Here is a 17,862-nt window from a genome sequence, read left to right on the forward strand (position 1 = left end):
GAGAACGTTTATAAGGCTCCTAGCCCCGCCCACTCCCGTTCTCGCGAGAACATACTCCATGTTCCCAGCAGCCCTGGTAGCGACGTCACCGGCGCCCTTCAGCGCAGGGTTGAAAGATGGCGTCTGCTACTCGTTTCATCCAGCGGCTGCGGAACTGGGCGTCCGGGGTGCGTGGGGCGGGAAGGGCTGCACTGGGGAGGGTGGGGCTGTGGGCTCCGTGCGCCCCGGACACGCTCCTGTTACTCACCCCCCTCCTGCACCTTTGGGGCAGAGGCCAGTGGTGCCGAGATTCCCCTTATAAGCCGGGACCCCGCTCTCAGCCCGGAGCCTCCAGCTCTTGACCTTTCCAGCCCAGGGCACGCCCACCTCCACCTCCAGCCCTTGGCCCGCTCTTGGCTGGGGTCCCACTCAGGCCTGGGATTTACCTAGTCCTTCTTAACTTTGGATCTTGTGGCCCCGGCGTCCAGCTTTCCTGTTCACCTCCAGGGCCCATAATCCTTGTCGCCAAATGCCCATCTCCCGCCTTCCCTTCATTTGTCCAGCCCTGGACTGCCCCACGTTCGCTGGCCTTCTCTTCTGGGGTGCCCTGCGGGCTGACCTCCTTCCTCTCTTTCTCCCACAGCAAGACTTGCAGGCGAAGCTGCAGCTGCGTTACCAGGAGATCTCCAAGCGGTGAGCAAGCCCCGCTCGCTGCCCGGACTGCAATCCTGTCCTTCTATCAAAAACAAAACTCCTGTTCTTTTAGACCCCTGAAACACTGGGCCGAAATCCTGCCTCTAGCCGCCTCTAGTGGAGGCAGAGGTTTGCCTTTAATCTTGCTGGACTATGTCTGAGAGTGGTGCTCGTGGAACAACCAGATGGGGCTTGAATTATGAGTGGGAATCCTCAGTGTGATTTGCAGTCCTAAGTGTGACCCTGTTAGTGTTATCATCCCCAAGCTACACATGAAAATATTTGAGGCTCGGAGAGACTAAATCATTTGCTTAAAATCACTCAGAAGCCAGCAAGTAACAGCTGGGATTTGAACCCAGAAGTGTCTTGATTTCAAACTCATTTGAGTCCAAAAATTACTTGACTTTTACAAACCCCTGCTGTGTCCTCAGCCGTCTGGGATACCAGTGCTAACAAAAAAAATTCTCATTCCTTTCGTGGAGCTCATATCCTGGGGAGGAAGGAGAAACGTAACATAGTAGGGAAATAAACACAGCAAGTAAAAAACATTGTTCTAGAATGCTCTGAGGACAAAACAAAGTGAATAAGCTGGAGGGTGCCTACCTCAGATCAGGTAATCAGGAAAGGCCTCAGGGATTGACATTTGAGTCACCTGAAATGTCAAAGGATAGTTATTAAAACATTCCGGGCAGAGGCAGCAGTAAGTGCCAAGGCTGTGCAGCCCGACAGAGCTAGAAGTAGGAAGGAGGCTAGTGTGGCTGAAACACTCTGAGGAATGGGGAATAGCGATATATATATGAGTGACAGGCAAAGGTAAGGCAGCCATGGAGGGTTACCATGAAAAGAAGAACAATAACGTTAAAATAACCAAGTCTGTGTGAATGCCTGCATGTTGTGACTGATTCCAAATATCAAAAGTTTTAAATTGCTTTTCCATCCAGGGTAGTTGATACAGTTGAGGAAACAGTTTTGTAAAATTTTCAACTTTTTTTTTAAAGGGTAATGGCGCCCCCTAGTGATTCATTTAGGCCTTTCCGTTGGGCGCTGGTTCTTTTTATCCTTTGTGTGCTCGTTTTCTGTTGGTCCCTGGCCAACAGAGGGTCATCTCTGCACTCCAGGGGTTAAGCAGATTCTAACTTCAACACAGGATATTGCCTTTATTTATTTTATTTTAATTATTTTTAAAAATTTATTTATTTATTTATTTTTGACTGCGTTGAGTCTTCATTGCTGTGCGCGGGCTTTCTCTAGTTGCGGCGAGCGGGGGCTACTCTTCTTTGCAGTGCGTGGGCTTCTCATTGCGGTGGCTTCTCTTGTTGCGGAGCATGGGCTTTAGGCGCGCGGGCTTCAGTAGCTGTGGCTCACGGGCTCTAGAGCTCAGGCTCCGTAGTTGCAGCGCATGGGCTTCGTTGCTCTGTAGCATGTTGGGATCTTCCTGGACCAGGGCTCGAACCCGTGTCCCCTGCATTGGCAGGCAGATTCTTAACCACTGCGGCACCGGGAAGTCCTATTTTATTTTTTTTTAATTTTTAAAAAATATATTTATTTATTTTTGGCTGCATTGGGTCTTCGTTGCTGTGCGCGGGCTTTCTCTAGTTGCGGCGAGCAGGGGCCACTCTTTGTTGCGGTGTGCAGGCTTCTCATTGTGATGGCTTCTCGTTGCAGAGCACGGGCTCTAGGCGCTCGGGCTTCAGTAGCTGTGGCACTCAGGCTCAGTGGTTATGGCACACGGGCTTAGTTGCTCCGCAGCATGTGGGATCCTCCCAGATCAGGGCTCGAACCCGTGTCCCCTGCATGGGCAGGTGGATTCTTAACCATTGCGCTACCAGGGAAGTCCCTAATTTATTTTTTATTTATTAAAAAAATTTTTTTTGGCCGTGCCGCACAGCTTGTGGGATCTTAGTTCCCTGACCAGGATCGAACCCGGGCCATAGCAGTGAAAGCACCGAGTCCTAACCCCTGGACTGCCAGGGAATTAGGATACTGCTTTTAATATTAAGTTTTTTTTTTTTTTAATATTAAGTTTTTAAACTTTGTTTTTATCTGTATTTCTTTTTTTCTCCTTGGTACAATGACTATCACTTGTTTTAAGAAAAACTTAAGTCCTGGCAAAATGGTTATCAGAAAAAAGTTGGTTAAAAACCCAGATGAGGGACTTCCCTGGTGGCGCAGTAGTTAAGAATCCTCCTGCCAATGCAGGGGACACGGGTTCAAGCCCTGCTCCGGGAAGATCCCACATGCCGCGGAGCAACTAAGCCCGTGCACCGCAACTATTGAAGCCTGCGCACCTAGAGCCCGTGCTCCGCCACAAAAGAAGTCACCACGATGAGAAGTCCGCGCCCTGCAATGAAGAGTAGCCCCTGCTCACCACAACTAGAGAAAGCCTGTACACAGCAAAGAAGACCCAACGCAGACAAATAAATAAACAAACAAACAAAAAAGATGAATGAGAACCCGATCTGTTTATGATTTTTCTATCTTTTCTACCCTCCGTCTCTGCAATGGTTTCCAGGGAAGCACATCTTTTGTTAGTGATTTTGTTTTTTGTTAGTGTCTTTTGTTAGCGAGGTTAGCGGTTAGTTTTCAGGCCTCAAACTTTGTATATTGACCCCAGGGTTTAGTCAAGCGAGGACAGAGCTCTGTTCACTCCCCCTCTGGTGGCAGCGACCACGAGGTGGCAGCAGAGACCCCAGAGGACAAAATGCTCTTTGAGTAATAAGGCTTGAACCCAGTAGAGTTCTTCAGAGAGTTCCTGAGAGAACTGGAAACCCAGAGGTTCTGCAGCCTGGCCTTTGGGGACAAAACCCCTCAGAATGGGCCAAGTCTGGGGTTGTTTCCCAAGCGTTTGCTGACCACGATTACTTGGTAGGTGATGGGCAGAGCCCCAGGCCCCAGCCTCTTCATTTCCCAAGGACCTGTGGTGGAAATGAGGCCAGCTGCCAAGCTCTGGGCCATGGAGAGGTGGGAACAGGCCTCCCTCATGAAAGGGTCCTCCATACCTGCCACGTTTGGGGCAGGTCGGGGACCTGTGGTGGGGCAGACCCAGGCCTGGCCTTCCAGCACCTTCACATCCAATGCAGGGGCTCCCACCTGCTTCTGGGCATTGGACCCTCCCCAGGCATATGGTCATGGCAGTGTATCAAGGGATACCCCTGGCCTGCAGCACATCCAAGGGGCTGCCGACCCCAAGCCTCGTGACTGAGGTGATGGGCCCATGTTCTAGCACAGCCACTCAGTGAGAACGACTTGTCATTTTTGTTTCAGTGCCCATGTTCTTTCTCCTCAGAACTCAGCCTCCTCCCAAGCTCCCCGTGGGCCCCAGCCACAAACTTTCCAACAATTACTACTATACACGTGATGGCCGCCGGGAAGCCACGCCGCCCTCGATCGTCATGTCCTCACAGAAGGTGCTGGCGTCAGGGAAGCCAGCAGAGAGGTGAGGATGCCTCAACACCCCTCCTGCGACCAGCCCTCTCTCCTGCTTGTGCTTTTCAAGGTCCCAAGTCTGTTGAGCGTCAACTGTGGCAGGAAATGTACTGCCGGGGGCTTTTCATCTGAGAGCTCATGAATCCCCACCCACCCTGGGTGGGTTTCCTGCAAAAAGCAGAGGAAGCTCCAAGGGCCCTTCAAGGGCCTTGGAAGAAGCCCAGGGATTGTTGTTTTTCTAATTTTATATTCTTAAAGAGAGAATTGTATAAACCTCAGGCCCCTCAAAACCCACTTTGGTCCCTGGCATCAGGCACTGTCTCTTAATTAACCAGGAACAATAATGTTATTTACTTTAGAGAGTTCTGCTGGGACAGAATCCCACAGACTGGGTGGCTTAAAAACAATAGAAAATTGTTTCTCTTGGTTCTGGAAGCTGGGAGTCCAAGTCCAAGGTTCCTGCAGATTCGGTGTCTGGCACTTTCTTTGTTTATAGATGGTATCCTTTTTTTTTGCCACACCATGCAGTATGTGGGGTCTTAGTTCCCCAACCAGGGATCGAACCCATGCCCCTTGCAGTGGAAGCGCTGAGTCCTAATACTGGACCGCCAGGGAAGTCCCCACAGATGGTATCTTTTTGCCATGTCCTCACATGTTGGGAGGGGTAAGGGCTCTCTAGGGTCTCTTATAAGGGCACTAACCCCATTCATAAGGGCTTCACCTTCATGATGTAGTCACCTCCCAAAGGCTCCACCCCGTAACATCATCACATTGGGGCGTAGGATTTCAACATATGGATTTTGTGGGGACCCATTCTGTCGATAGCAGAGTCGTTCTGAGGATTAATCCTCATAATTAAAGTCTGTAAGCTCAAGAATGGAGTCAGTGCCATATCTGCCTCCTGATAACTCCATGAGTTAGGCAGTGATGGCCCCTGCTGCAGAAGAAGAAATTGAGTCACAGAGAGACCAAGTGCCCTGCCTGGGTCACACAGCTGGCAGGTAGTAGACGCATGATTTCAAAGCAGTTTGCCCAGACCCCCAGTGCTGGTCCTTGGCCCTTCTGCCAGTGTCCTGTTCTGGGGTAGCGGGAGTGGGGTGCGAGTGGGAAGGGGTGCTGGAGGAGGAGCCCAGCTATTCATGCTGGTTCTGGGACCAGGAGCCAAGGCACGCCGACCAGGGGTTCATGCAGGGCTCGGGGCTTGTCAGCTCACCCTTTGGGGGACCCCATTGGAGGGCTCTGGGCATTCTGAAACACCCTGCAACCCTGGCCTCCAGATCCATGGTGTCAGCAGATGTGTTCCTGCCGGGGCAGGGGGGGTCTCCCGCAGCTTCCTCCACACTGTTCTCTGAAACCTGGGCCTAACTCAAGTCTGTTTTCATCTTCCAGCTCGGCTGTAGCAGCCACTGAGAAGAAGGCTGTGACGCCAGCTCCTCCCATAAAGAGGTGGGAGCTGTCCAGGGATCAGCCTTACCTGTGACACTGTGCCCCAGGGTGCCTGGCTAAGCCCTCAGGGCCACTGGAGTGCTTCCTTTTCCTTGGACTTTGGATTCCCTCTGGGGAGAACGTGACCTAATTTATAAAAAATATATATTGAGCTCTCCAGAATCGCTTCTGTTTTTACTTTTGAAAGGACACACAGGCTTACTTGAACTTCAGGGTGAAGTTGGTGCCGAATCTCTTAATCCCATGAACGCTCCAGGAGCAGGGGAGGATAGTGGTTCTCGAGCTCCAGGGTGACGGTGCTGTCACTGGGCACAGAGATGTCACCGTCCCTTTCACGAGGGCCTGGCTCTAACTCTGAGAGTGTCAGAGCGGGTTCCAGGACCTCTAGGTGTTTGGGGGCACTGATTGTAAAGGACAGTGCGGCGGAACAAAAACAGCTCGCTTCCTTGTCTCCCGAGAGCTCTCCTAACCAGCCATTGCTTGTGCGGACATTCACCAGCAGGCTCCCACTGTGGCCCCTGCCTGACCTTGACCACCCTGCCGCTCAGCAGGGACGGCAGAGGACAGTGAGGTGGCTCACAGGGAAGGCTCACCTAGGCCAGTGGGGAAAGGCCTCCCTGAGCCAGAAACGTTTCTGTGTGGGCCTGGGGGACGCGAGGCGGAGTCAGCCCAGGAAAGGAAGGGGCTTCTTTCTGTGGAGGAATAAGCAGGGAGTGAAAGCTGAAAAGGAAATGGCCTTGATTTGGTTGTAGGAGCGAAGGGGAGCCATGCGGTGACCTCAGGTGGGGGAGTGTTGTGGCTGCCCTGTGGAAGAACCCCAAAGCCCATCAGTGGGTGAAGATCAGCTGTATGCCTGGAGAGTGTCGAGGCTGGCCCGCCTTTGGAAGCTGGGAGCAAGGCAGGAAAAGGGTCACAGTCCCAGGAGGAGGTATAAGTGCCCCAAGAGTGGGTGGTACAAATGCTAAATGCTTATGAGAAGAAAAGGCTGGGAAGGCTTCCTGGAGGAGATGGGATTCTAGTTGGAACAAAGGATGAATTAGCTACAGAAAGATCAGGAGAGCTGGGCAGGGTGTGCAGAGGCCACAAGGAGGGTAACGCTGGGGCTTTTAAAGACCCCAGGCAAGATGTGCCATTGAAAGTTTCTGAACAAAGTTTTATGACCCAGCCCCCTTCTGCCAAGTGAGGTAGCAGTGAAAAGATGGTTGTCACTGAGGATGCGGGCCCTCACTAGACACCAAATCTGCTGGCACCATGGTCTTCGACTTCCCAGTTTCCAGAACCGTGAGAAAATAAATTGTCGTTTACCGTATAAGCCAAAAAAAAGAAGAAAGGATTTATGACCCAGACTTGAAGTTTGGCGAGGGACTGCAGTAAGAAAGAGGTCTGACACCTCTTGAGCACTTCCTCTGTGCCAGGTACCGTTCTAAATGCGTTATATCTGTGATCTTGGTTCCTTCCCGGAGCAAGCCTGTGGTTATAGCTGTTGTCAAACCCTTTTACCCTCAACAGAAGAACAGGCGTGAAGAGACAAAGAACTCTCAGGCTCACTGAGAGGTGGCCCTGAACCTAGCCGCTGATGAGTCTGCACTCAGCCGCTACATATTGTCAGCTGGGTGAATCCACAGTTTCTTCAGTTTTTCTCCCTGGACCCCAGATGCCAACCTCACCAAGAAGCCAAGCCTCACAGGTGGTGTGGGACGCTCCCCTCCCCTCCCTTCCCCTGCCGCAGGCAGTCCTATTTGCTGCCCTTTCCAACTGCCTCTGCACCAGTGCACCTTTGCCTCTTACCTCATGTCTCCTGGGAATTGGAGATTATGAAAAAATTTATATATATGTATATATATACATACGCTCCAAAGGCAGCTATAATCTCTAACACTTTTGAATAAGGATGCCATCAACCTGCAAATAGAGGCCTTTCTGTGCTTTTGTGTTGCTTCACGGGAAATTTGCACAGCTGTTACAACGCTGAGGACAGTGACTTGTCTGGGGGGCCTGCTGGCAGTAGCGCTGCTTCTCCTAGGGGCAGAGCTGTAGATAAAACACAGCAGCCAATTGGATAGAAAACCTGCAGAAGGTTTGTATTTTATGTGCCTACTGGGTGAGCGTGAGAAGAGAAAGCCCAGGCTGTCTTGTTCCCAGAGTAAAATATAAGACCCGCCTCCCTTTGAGGAGCCTATGCGGGTTAATGAGGTAGTGAGCATCGGTGAGAACATCCAGGTGCAAGGGATAGAGGACCCAGGATGAAAACCAAGAACCAACATTTCCTTCATTTATTTACCAAATATTTAAGAGCCTGCTATGTGTCAGGCTCAGTTCCAGGCACTGGGGATACAATGAGCAACACAGCGTTCCCGTCCTCCTGGGCCTGACGTTCTGGTGGGGAATCAGACTATAAACCAAAGTAAATAAGTCGGGCGCTCGAGAGAAGCTGGAGGAGGGCGTGCCTGGGCGAAGTGGCTGCCATATTAGGATAATTAGGCAGGAGTATTTGGTGCATGTGGAATGTTAAATATTGTAAGTTGACAAGACTTGTCGGTACTAGTTCGTTTGCACCTCCAGAAGTTTCTAATTTCAAATAGGACCAATACCTTTCGATATACCTTGTCACAGGGAACAGTGGGAAAGCGCCTCAAATAGTGGGTCCCCTCGCATTCGGACATTTACGGTACCCATAACGCGTGGCCGCCTCGGGACCCGCCTGGGGCGTGGGCCCCGCCCCCCCGGATCTTTGCGCACGCGCGTACGTGGATCAGAGCGAGGCAGGGACTGGTCTTGGCCGGAGCCGGCGTCAGGCAGGGGTGGCGCGATGAGCGGTTGGATGGCGGGGGGCCGAGCGCAGCGGGCTGCGGCCCTCGGCCTAGCGCTGCGGGTACTGCTCAGCTTCGGGCTGGGCCTGGAGGCCGCCCCGACCTCGATCCCGGCATGGTCCTTGACCCAGGCCCCAGGTGAGTGTGCTCCGTACAGCCCTGGCGCCCTCCAAGCCTGCAGCTTAGCTCCGCCCCTGCCCGCCAGCAGCGCCTTACCGTTGGCTGCGCCGCACGTCTGTCCCGGTCACTCCCCCCTGCACGTGGCTCTAGGGGACCCAGGCCCTTGAATGAGCCTTCCCCAGTGAGGGACCCTCCGCCTGGGTTGCTCTGCCAGCCTTTAACTACCCTGCTTCGGCCCTGCTTACACTCGCTTTGCTTTGTCAAGCCCCGGTGTCACCTCTAAGCGACCCTTCACTCCAGCGTGGGCAGGAAAGTTCTTTACAGGCTCTGCTTCTCCGACTTCCAACCTTACGGAGCTGGTCTCCTGGCGCCTTCAGCAGCTGCGGCTTCCATACCCTGGCGCCTAGGGCCATGTGGCTGAGTTTGCTCGGCGACCGTTTCCCGCCCTCGCAATCTCTGCACCTTCCTTCTCCGGCCTTAGAGAAAAAAAGGTCTTCCCTGTGACCCCAGGCCCTTGGACACGTTTGCCTTGGCCTAAATGATGTTGGTGGCCCTCTCAGAGGTACCCAGAGGCAGCTGGGCAGGTTAGAGTGACCTCTTTGTGCTCACAGGTGCCCCTGACTTTCAGCTGTGACTCAGGTTCACACACCGTCTTATCTGGTTCCCCATCTCACCCCAAAGCCCCTGCCTTTTCAGGCTAAATGGTCCTGGTTCCTACAAGGATCAGGACTCACGTTAACCAAGTACCACACTCTACACGCAAGCAGTCTCTTCTCTTCAGCACACTGTGGTAGGGACTCCTAGCGTGCCCCTTTTACAGGTGGAGAAACTGAGGCTGGGAGGTGCAACCACTGGTTGCTCCAAACCAAAGCCCTGTGAAGCCAGGTCCACTCTGTTCCGCTGCCCACCCACTTTACAGAAGGACACATGCTCCAGCAGGCCGGGGAAGGAGGTCAGAGGTTGCTAGGGAGAGTGGCAAGTCCTGGGGAGGAAGCTTTAGGTTGCCAGATCCCCATGGGCAGGGAAGGAAGTCAGCTGCAGTTGGCTCCACAGAGCTTAGGGACTGTGTGGCCCACAGGCACAGTTGGGGCTGGAGGCCGGCCTGCGGAGGGGCTGGCTGTGGGGAGTGGGGGCTTGGAGGCACAGGCCCTCGTGAGTAAAGGTGGAAGGGACAAGAGGACCAGGATTGTATGGAGGGGGACTAGGCTGGGGCCAAGCCAGGTATCTGCCACCCTCCCTGCTGCACCCAGGAGGAAACCATAAAGCCCACTCCCTTCCTCTGTCCCTTGGACTCCCGCCTGATGGCCCCGCTTCCAGGCCCTTCTGTGTTCATCCTGCTCTGGGTCCAGGAAGGCTCACATCTCAGCTGGACTCAGCCTGGACCATTGTGTGACCTGTGTCCACTTATCACTAGGCGCTGCCCCGGGTTTACAGTCAAAAGGTCACTGCCCTGACCACCACTAAGTGTCCAGTCTTCGCGGGTGCCAGTTCAAGGGCCATTGTTCTAAGTGGGAGGCTGAGCTTCAGGGGTCTCTGAGAGGGGCCTGAGGCCCATCCCAGGAAATAAGCTGAGACTGTGAAGTCTGAGGAGGAAATCACGAGGTGCAGAGAGGAGGGAGGAGAGGGCAAACTGGGCCAGGGAACAGCATGGGCAAAAGCCCTGAGGGGGAAAACGAGGCCAGGCCTCTTGCAGAAGCATCAAGGTGGCCGCGTCAGAGGGAGCTTGATGAAGAGGGGGAAAGTGGGAGGTCCAGGGAGGGTTCAGGGCTGCTCAGGACTTGCGGGCCACATGGAGGTTGTAGAATTTGGTTGTGAGAGGGTCATGGGACCAAGGGCTGGGTTTCTGGGTTTTTTTGAATTTTATTTTATTTTTTTATACAGCAGGTTCTTATTAGTTATCTTTTATACATATTAGTGTATATATGTCAATCCCAATTCGTCCCACCACCACCACCCTGCCACTTTCCCCCCTTGGTGTCCATACGTTTATTCTCTACATCTGTGTCTCTATTTCTGACCAAGGGCTGTTTTTGAGCAAAGGGGGGCAAGGGTGGGTGACCAAATGGTGTGGTGCTGAGAGGTCTCTGGTGTCTGAGTGGAGATGGGGGTGGGGAATCTGGAGAGGTGGTGGCACATTCAGGATGGGGAAAGTGGTCAGATCTGGGAGGAGTTTAGTGGGTGAGTTGACAAGCCACAGTGACTAAGCAGGTCCTCTACCCAAGGCCTCAGTTTCCCCTTTGCTGAGCAGCTGGGACATAATGGGCCCTGCTGACCCTGACAGGTGGGCCTGAGCCAGGCCAGCTTCAGAGATGGCTCCTCCCCCAGTCTGTTTAACCACGGAACTTGGAGAGACTCCTGGGGAGACCATCTGGCCATTTGGAGCCGGGTAAAGACCCCGGGATCAGTGAGACCTGGGTTCGAACCCCGACTCTGCCACTAGCTTGTAGCCTCAGGCCTTACCTCTCCTAAGTGTCTTGTGTAGAATGGGCATGGGAGGAGAATCTGCCCAGTAGGGCTCTTGGTGAGGCTGTGAACTGCTCAGCTCCAAGGCCCACACATAGTGCATCCTTAGCAAAGGGTGACCACCAATGTAGTTCCTGGGACCTGGCCTGTCTCCTGGTGGTCGCAGCCTGTGACACTGTGCTTCCAAAGGAGGGTCCAGACCTCCCAGGCCTCACTTGTGTGCATCTCTCAGGCCCCAGCGCAGCCTCGTGCCCGCCCACCAACTTCCAGTGCAGGAGTGATGGCCTATGCGTGCCCCTCACCTGGCGCTGCGACGTTGACAAGGACTGCCTTGATGGCAGTGACGAGGAGGAGTGCAGTGAGTGGCCATGCCCTGGGGGCGGGGCTTGCAAGGGGTGGGGCCACAGGGAGGAGGTGCTTGTGGAAGGGATGTGGCTTTCAGACAGGGCACTCTGGGGTGGGCGGGGCCTGAAAAGAAGGAGGTCTGGGGAGAGGTGGGTTTGCAGCGGGGCGGAGTTAGTGGGGTCGGGAGGGAGGGCTTGCGGGGAGGCGAGTCCTTGGAAGGTGGAGCTAACAGAAGCAGGGGGAGGAGCCTTTGGGATGGGCGAAACATATAGGGTCGATTGTTCTCGGAAGGCGGGGCTTGCAGGAGGTTGGGCTGTGGGGAGTACCTGGGCCCTCTTGGCTGGGTGTTTGAGACCTGACTCACCTTGTACCCCAGGTACTGAGCCGTGTGCCCAGGATGGGCAGTGCAAGCCACCCACTGGCAGCCCCTGCTCTTGTGACAGCATCGATGACTGCCCTGATGGCATCAACAAGAATGTTCTCAACTGCGGGCACCAGCCCTGCCCGGAGGGAGAGCTGCGCTGCCCGCTGGGCGGTTCCTGTATCCCACGCACGTGGCTCTGCGATGGCCACCCGGACTGTTCCGACTCCAGCGATGAGCTTGGCTGTGGTGTGTGCCTGTGGGGGCGGGGAGGGTGGGTCGGTAGACAGGGACGCCTGACACCTTCCAGTGTATGACAAGGCTGGGAGCGTGGACACGTGTGTCTGCCTGTGCCCGTATTCCCATGGCGGCTGCACGAGGGCACTCGGGCAGCAGGGCTCACCAACCTCACTGAATTTGGGATGGAGGGTGAGCCCTAAGGTCCCCCCTGGGCACCAGAAACATCTGTTCATCCCCCCATGCCCCAGGTGCCCGCTCCCCAGCTACTGAATGCCTGGACTTATTGCAGGAACCAAGACCCTCCAAGAAGGGAGTGCCACGTCCGTGGGGACCCCTGTGACCCTGGAGAGTGTCACTTATCTCAGGAATGCCACAGTCACCTCTGTCGGGGACCGGGACTCAGTTCAGTCTGGAAACCGAAGTGCCTATGGGATCATTGCAGCTGCTGGTAAGATAAACAGGTCCTCCCACCCCTGGGGCTTGGAGCAGCTGCTCCTGGGAGCCGGCAGGCTGCAGAACCCCCTTTCCAGTGTGTTAGGAGCTTGGTGGGTGTGAGCCTCCTGCCACCCCCTCCCCTCACCCACTCCTGTCTTTCTGTCCCCCACAGTGGTGCTAAGTGTAGGTCTGGCCGCCGCCATCCTCTTCATGTGGTCACGGCTCTGTGCCCAGGGACGCCTGTCCCCGCTGGGGCTGCTGGTGTCTGTGAAGGGGTCTCTGCAGTCGGAGAGGACGGCCTCAGTTCTCTGAGGATGATTTCTTGCTGCCACGTCACACGGTCCCGAGTATGGCAGGTATGGGGACCTGCGCGTGGCTGTTGGCACACCAGCCCCCAGACCTGGGTTCTTCTGGCCACGTGGCGCCAAGTACCTGAGCTCCTGCAGATGTGATCGTGGAGGCTGGGAGTGTCCAGACCCTCCCCTGGACTCGAGGAGCCTGGATGGGGAACGTGCCACAGCCAGAACCGTGGGGCTGGCCCTAGGTCGTTCCCAGGGTGGCCCCCCTGCTCAGATATCCGGGGAACGTGCCACAGCCAGAACCGTGGGGCTGGCCCTAGGTCATTCCCGGGCTGGCCCCTCTGCTCAGATACTACTGTTGCCCCCTCCTGAGGGTGGTGATTAAAGTTACTTCACGTCTTCTGCCTGCCTCTGGGCCTCTGTCTCCCTCTGCCTGGGCAGCCTGGGGGCTCTGCTGCAGCCCCTCCTCTGGAGCACCCAAGCCCAGAGAGGGTGGGAGTTGGGGAACCTGCCTCTGGCTTCCTGGAATCCAGAGCAGGGGACAGTGGGGCTGGGGGCAGCAGGACAGTTTGCATCCCCCAAATGGAGCAGACCTTGGGCAGTGCCTCCCAGAGTCCTGGGCTGGGAGACCTCCATCCATTATGGCTTCTTCTCTTTGAGATGGAAGCTGGGTGTCCCCAGGTTGGTCTCCACCCTGTTTCCAAATGTAGGTCTTCTTATTATGCAGCTATGCCAAGGCCAACAGATCAGCAGATGACTGCCACTGAAAGGACACTTTGTTACTCACCGATCCCAAGAGGAAGGGCATAACAGGCCATGTGGAGCCACACGGGGAAGCACCAGGGTCCATCAGGAGGCAGAGCGAGAGGGAACAACATGGACAGGAGCTTTTATTGTGGTTTCCACTGGGAGGAATGGGTGAGGCAGGGTAAACAGGCTTGGAACTGGCTAGACTGAGTAATTTCCATGGGCTCTGGGGTGTCGGCACTGAGTATCGTGTACATCTCAGCCTATCAACGGCAAGGCTTTCAGAGAGCAGCATCTGAGGACACCTGGGCCCCTACTACTTACAGCAAGGCCCTCACAGACGTTACCCCAGCTAGAGCCAGCATTGTGGCTAGGCCGGCCCTCGTGGTTCTTATCATGATCACAGGACGTACTTCAGGAAAAACCATCAGGGAACTTGGCAGAACAAGATTCGTTACTCACAGGTTCTGGAGGGTACACAGCAGGCACCCCCTCTGAGGGCCACGGAGCAAGATCATGGGGAGAGAGAGAGGGAGGGAACGCAGACCTGAGTCTCTGCCTTTATTAGGGTCCGGGGGTCGGAGTCTCGGATTCACTCTTTATTGAATATAAAGCATAAGAGCTGGAATTAGGGTGCCATAAGGGAAAGCGGGGTCGTTCAAGGCGTCACTTGTCAAGGTTGCCTAGGGTTTCTGAAAAGGGGACCTTCCTAGGTTGGGGTAGCTAATAACCAGGTAGGTTGTGTTGCTAGTAGCTGTGTCATGCAGCTATCTGTGTGTTTGTTCATGGTGGGTGTTGGCAATCAAAAGCTTAACGTCAGGGACTTCCCTGGCAGTCCAGTGGTTAGGACTCCACGCTTCCCTTGCAGGGGCACGGGTTCAATCCCTGGTCGGGGAACTAAGATCCTGCTTAATGTCAGGCGCTCACACTACAGTGGCCCTGGGGTGAACAGGGAAGGGGCACAGTGGCTCTGGATTGCCTGGTATGCATAGGAGAGGTACACTCACTGGTTACTTGTTTGTCATCTCCAGGAACTCGCTAACCCCTCGAGGGACAGCCCCTTCCTGGTCAGTGAGGCCTCAGCTGACAGGGTGTCAAGAATACAGAAACTGGGAATTCCCTGGCGGTCCAGTGGTTAGGACTCCGCGCTTTCACTGCCGAGGGCCTGGGTTCAATCCCTCGTTGGGGAACTAAGATCCTGCGAGCCGTGTGGCGCGGCCACAGAAAAAGAATACAGAAAGTGTAGTTAATACACCCCGTAACTGCTGGGTGATGAGGACACGGCTCTTCTTTGACCTTCATTTTCTTCATCTCCGAATGCGGTGGCCGGGGCCCTGGTAGCCCAGGGGAGCACCCAGGGTCCCATACAGGGTCTCGCGGCTTTGACATCCAGCAAGCAGGGAGCTGGTCCCTGATGACAACATGCTGGGAGAAGGTAGATCTTCCTGGGGGTGGGAAGGGTGGGAAAGTTCAGCATTGGGGCTCCGCCCCCCACGGGAGGTTTGTTTGTTTGTTTGTTTTGGTCCATGCAGCATGTCTCGTGGGATCTGGAATTCCCAATGGGCTTTGGAGTCTGGGCCTCAGGAAGCCTGTGAGGGGCCCGAGTTCTCTGTCGGGCAGCCGTGGGGGCTTGGGAGGTGGGCTGCAGCCAGGATTGGGGGACTTTGACTGACGGTGGACCAGAGGGCGCCCAGCTGCCTGGGGTACAAGGCCTTCCCCCGGCGCCTGCTGGATACCTCCCAGCCCCTGAGCTGGGCCGAGGTTTCCTGCCGCAGAACTGGAACCCTGGTGGGCTTCTTCTAGTTGGCAGGAGGGAGTTATGCCAGAGAGTAGCATTTTCTTGTTTTTAGATTTTTTTCCCCCTTCGTTTTTGTTCAGGTGTGGACAGCTGCAGTGGGCCAACAGGGCATGTTAGGGGGGTGAGGCCGGTGTCAGACGCCACCTGAGCTGAGGTCTAGGGTCTGGATCTTCCCGGGTGTCAGCTGGATTCTCAGTGATCGGTGGTACAAACCACCCTGCGCTGACGGGCTCCACACAACCACCGGCATATTCCCTTTTGTGGTTCCACGTTGACTGGCCTGGCTGGCGGCTCTTTGTTTCCCCGTGAATGGTGGCTGCTGGCATCTGGGGGCTGGACTGGCTGGATGTTACCATGTCATTGGACGGTGCCAATGTCGTGTCTGGCGCATGGGTGGATGGGGACGCCTCTCCCTCTCTACGTGGCCTCTCTGGATGGCCCTTCCACGTGGGCACCCAAGCAGGACGGCCGCATCCCTTTTCTGGTGACTCGGGTTTCCCCAAAGCGCAGAGCCAAAACCCTTCTAATGCTTTGAATGCTCAGGTCCAGAACTGGGCCAGCATCGCTCCTGCTGCTTTCAGCAGGGTCTCAGGTCAGCCCAGGTGTGTGCTGGGGGCACAGGTGGGGGCCACACAGGGGCACGAACACCAGGGAGGCCTAGTTCATTGGGGCCACCACGGGGGCAGAGGGCACGAGCTGGGAATGGGCAGGCTGGAGTGGGCGACTCCTGTCCACTGGAGCCAGCTGACTGGCTGTGGGCAGGTGGCTTTGCTGTCTCAGGGCCAGCTTTGTCACCTGCACATTGGGGCAGCCACAGGTGCAAACGCCCTTCATGCATGAGCAGGCCGGGTTTCAGCTGCCTTTGTTCTCTCAAGCAGGGTCACCCTGTGCTGCCAGCTGCCCACCCCATCCTATAGGCAGCAAGCCCAGTGACTGGCTTCCAAGAAACTCCAGAGAGGGTCAAGGTTGAAAAGGGAGGGATGTTTGGGGAGCCCACAAGGAGGGGGACATGGTCAAGTGGGCACGGGTCCCAGTACCTGGGGAAATTCTGATGGGCCTGAGAAGGGAGGGGATGGAGTGGCGGGGATGTGTGTGGGCTGCAGTGGTGAAGATGGGGAGGGGGGGTCCAGGGTGTGTGTGTGTGCATGTGTGTATCTTTATCCAGCTCTCACCATTTCTCTTTTTTTTTTTAATTGGAAAACTCACATAACATGAAATTAACCATTAACTGTTTTAAAGCCTACAATGTGTTTAGTACACTTGCAGTGTTGTGTAACCCTCACCTCTGTCTAGTGGCAAGACATTTTTATCCCCCCCGAAAGGAAACCCCTTCCCCGTTAGCGGTCACTCCTCTCCCCCACCCCCATCCCGGCAACCACAAAAACCACAGATCCACATTCTGTCTCTCTGGACTTCTGGACATTTTGTATAAATGGAATCGTACCATAGGTGGCCTTTGGTGTCTGGCTTCTCTCACTGAGCATCATGTTTGCCAGGTTCTTCCCCCAAAAGTCTCCTTGTGTCCCTTTTTTTGCCGCTCCCACCCCTACCACCACATTACCCTAGAATCATGGAGTATGTACCTTTTTTTTTTTTTTTTTTTGGTCTGGCAGTTTTTACCTGACACAATTATTTTACAATAATTTGCATGTAGGAAAAGTGATTTGCATGTAGGAAAAGTGAGCTCGCTTTTCTGGCGGAGCTGTACTCCACTGTACGGCTGTTCCACATCCATTTACCTAATTCCTCTGTTGATGGCTATCTAGGTGGTTTCCAGTTTTTTATGATTGCAAATAAAGCTGCTGAGAACACTTCTGTGTAAGCGCGTTCATCTGCTTTTAGTTCTTTCGGGTAAACTACCCAGGAGTGCAGTGGTTGCATCATATGGTAGGTGTATATTTAAATTCTAAAGAAATCGCCAACGTGTTTTCCGAAGTGGATGTGCCCTTACTTTCCTTCCCCCGCCCCCAGCAATGTCTATATTTTCATCTCCTTGCAGCCTTGGCATGACCCGATGTGGGCAGTCTTTTTGATTTTAGCCATTCTCACAGGTGTGCGACGGTATTACGCTGTACTTTATTATTATTATTGAAGTGAAATTCACATAACAGAAATGTAATCTTTTTTTTTAAACATCTTTATTGGAGGATAATTGCTTTACAAGGGTGTGTTAGTTCCTGCTGTATAACAAAGTGAGTCAGTTATACGTATACGTATATCCCCATATCGCCTCCCTCGTGCGTCTCCCTCCCACCCTCCCTATCCCACCCCTCTAGGTGGTCACAAAGCACCGAGCTGATCTCCCTGTGCCATGCGGCTGCTTCCCACTAGCTATCTGGTAGTGTTTATCTGGCCATGCCACCCTCTCGCTTCGTCCCGGAAACGTAATCATTTTATTTATTTATTTTTATTTAATTTATTTATTTTCTTGGCCACACTGGGCGGCATGTGGGATCTTAGTTCCCCAACCAGTGATTGAACCCGTGCCCCCTGCAGTGGAAGGGCAGAGTCCTAACCGCTAGACCGCCAGGGCATTTCCCGAAATGTAATCATTTTAAAGTGACCAATCCAGCAGCGTTTAGCACATTCGTAACATAGTACATCACCTGCAGCTAGTCGTACACGAATCTTTTCCTGAGCTCCTTGGCACCTGGTAAAAGATCTAGTTGGGACTTTGGGATCGCATCGCATTTGAAGGTT

At 54.3% G+C, this 17,862-nt stretch overlaps 3 protein-coding genes across 10 annotated transcripts in view; 2 read left to right on the plus strand and 1 right to left on the minus strand.

Annotated features, from left to right (window-relative positions):
* HNRNPM (heterogeneous nuclear ribonucleoprotein M) overlaps positions 1-17,862 on the minus strand; it is a 174,766-nt gene that overhangs the window by 132,537 nt on the left and 24,367 nt on the right. The window lies entirely within an intron of this gene.
* Positions 52-5,700, plus strand: NDUFA7 (NADH:ubiquinone oxidoreductase subunit A7). The gene is made up of 4 exons (XM_082652520.1): positions 52-167; positions 623-672; positions 3,959-4,108; positions 5,488-5,700. The coding sequence occupies exons 1-4, from the start codon at positions 117-119 to the stop codon at positions 5,576-5,578; spliced, it is 342 nt and encodes a 113-aa protein (XP_082508646.1). The 5' UTR covers positions 52-116; the 3' UTR covers positions 5,579-5,700.
* Positions 8,298-13,008, plus strand: CD320 (CD320 molecule). The gene is made up of 5 exons (XM_082652541.1): positions 8,298-8,492; positions 11,170-11,295; positions 11,659-11,892; positions 12,173-12,331; positions 12,491-13,008. Exons 1-5 carry the CDS (start codon positions 8,354-8,356, stop codon positions 12,628-12,630), a joined length of 798 nt encoding a protein of 265 aa, XP_082508667.1. The 5' UTR covers positions 8,298-8,353; the 3' UTR covers positions 12,631-13,008.

The sequence above is a fragment of the Grampus griseus genome, assembly GCF_964374135.1.
Source record: "Grampus griseus genome assembly, chromosome: 3".
In the NCBI taxonomy this organism is placed as follows: Eukaryota; Metazoa; Chordata; class Mammalia; order Artiodactyla; family Delphinidae; genus Grampus; species Grampus griseus.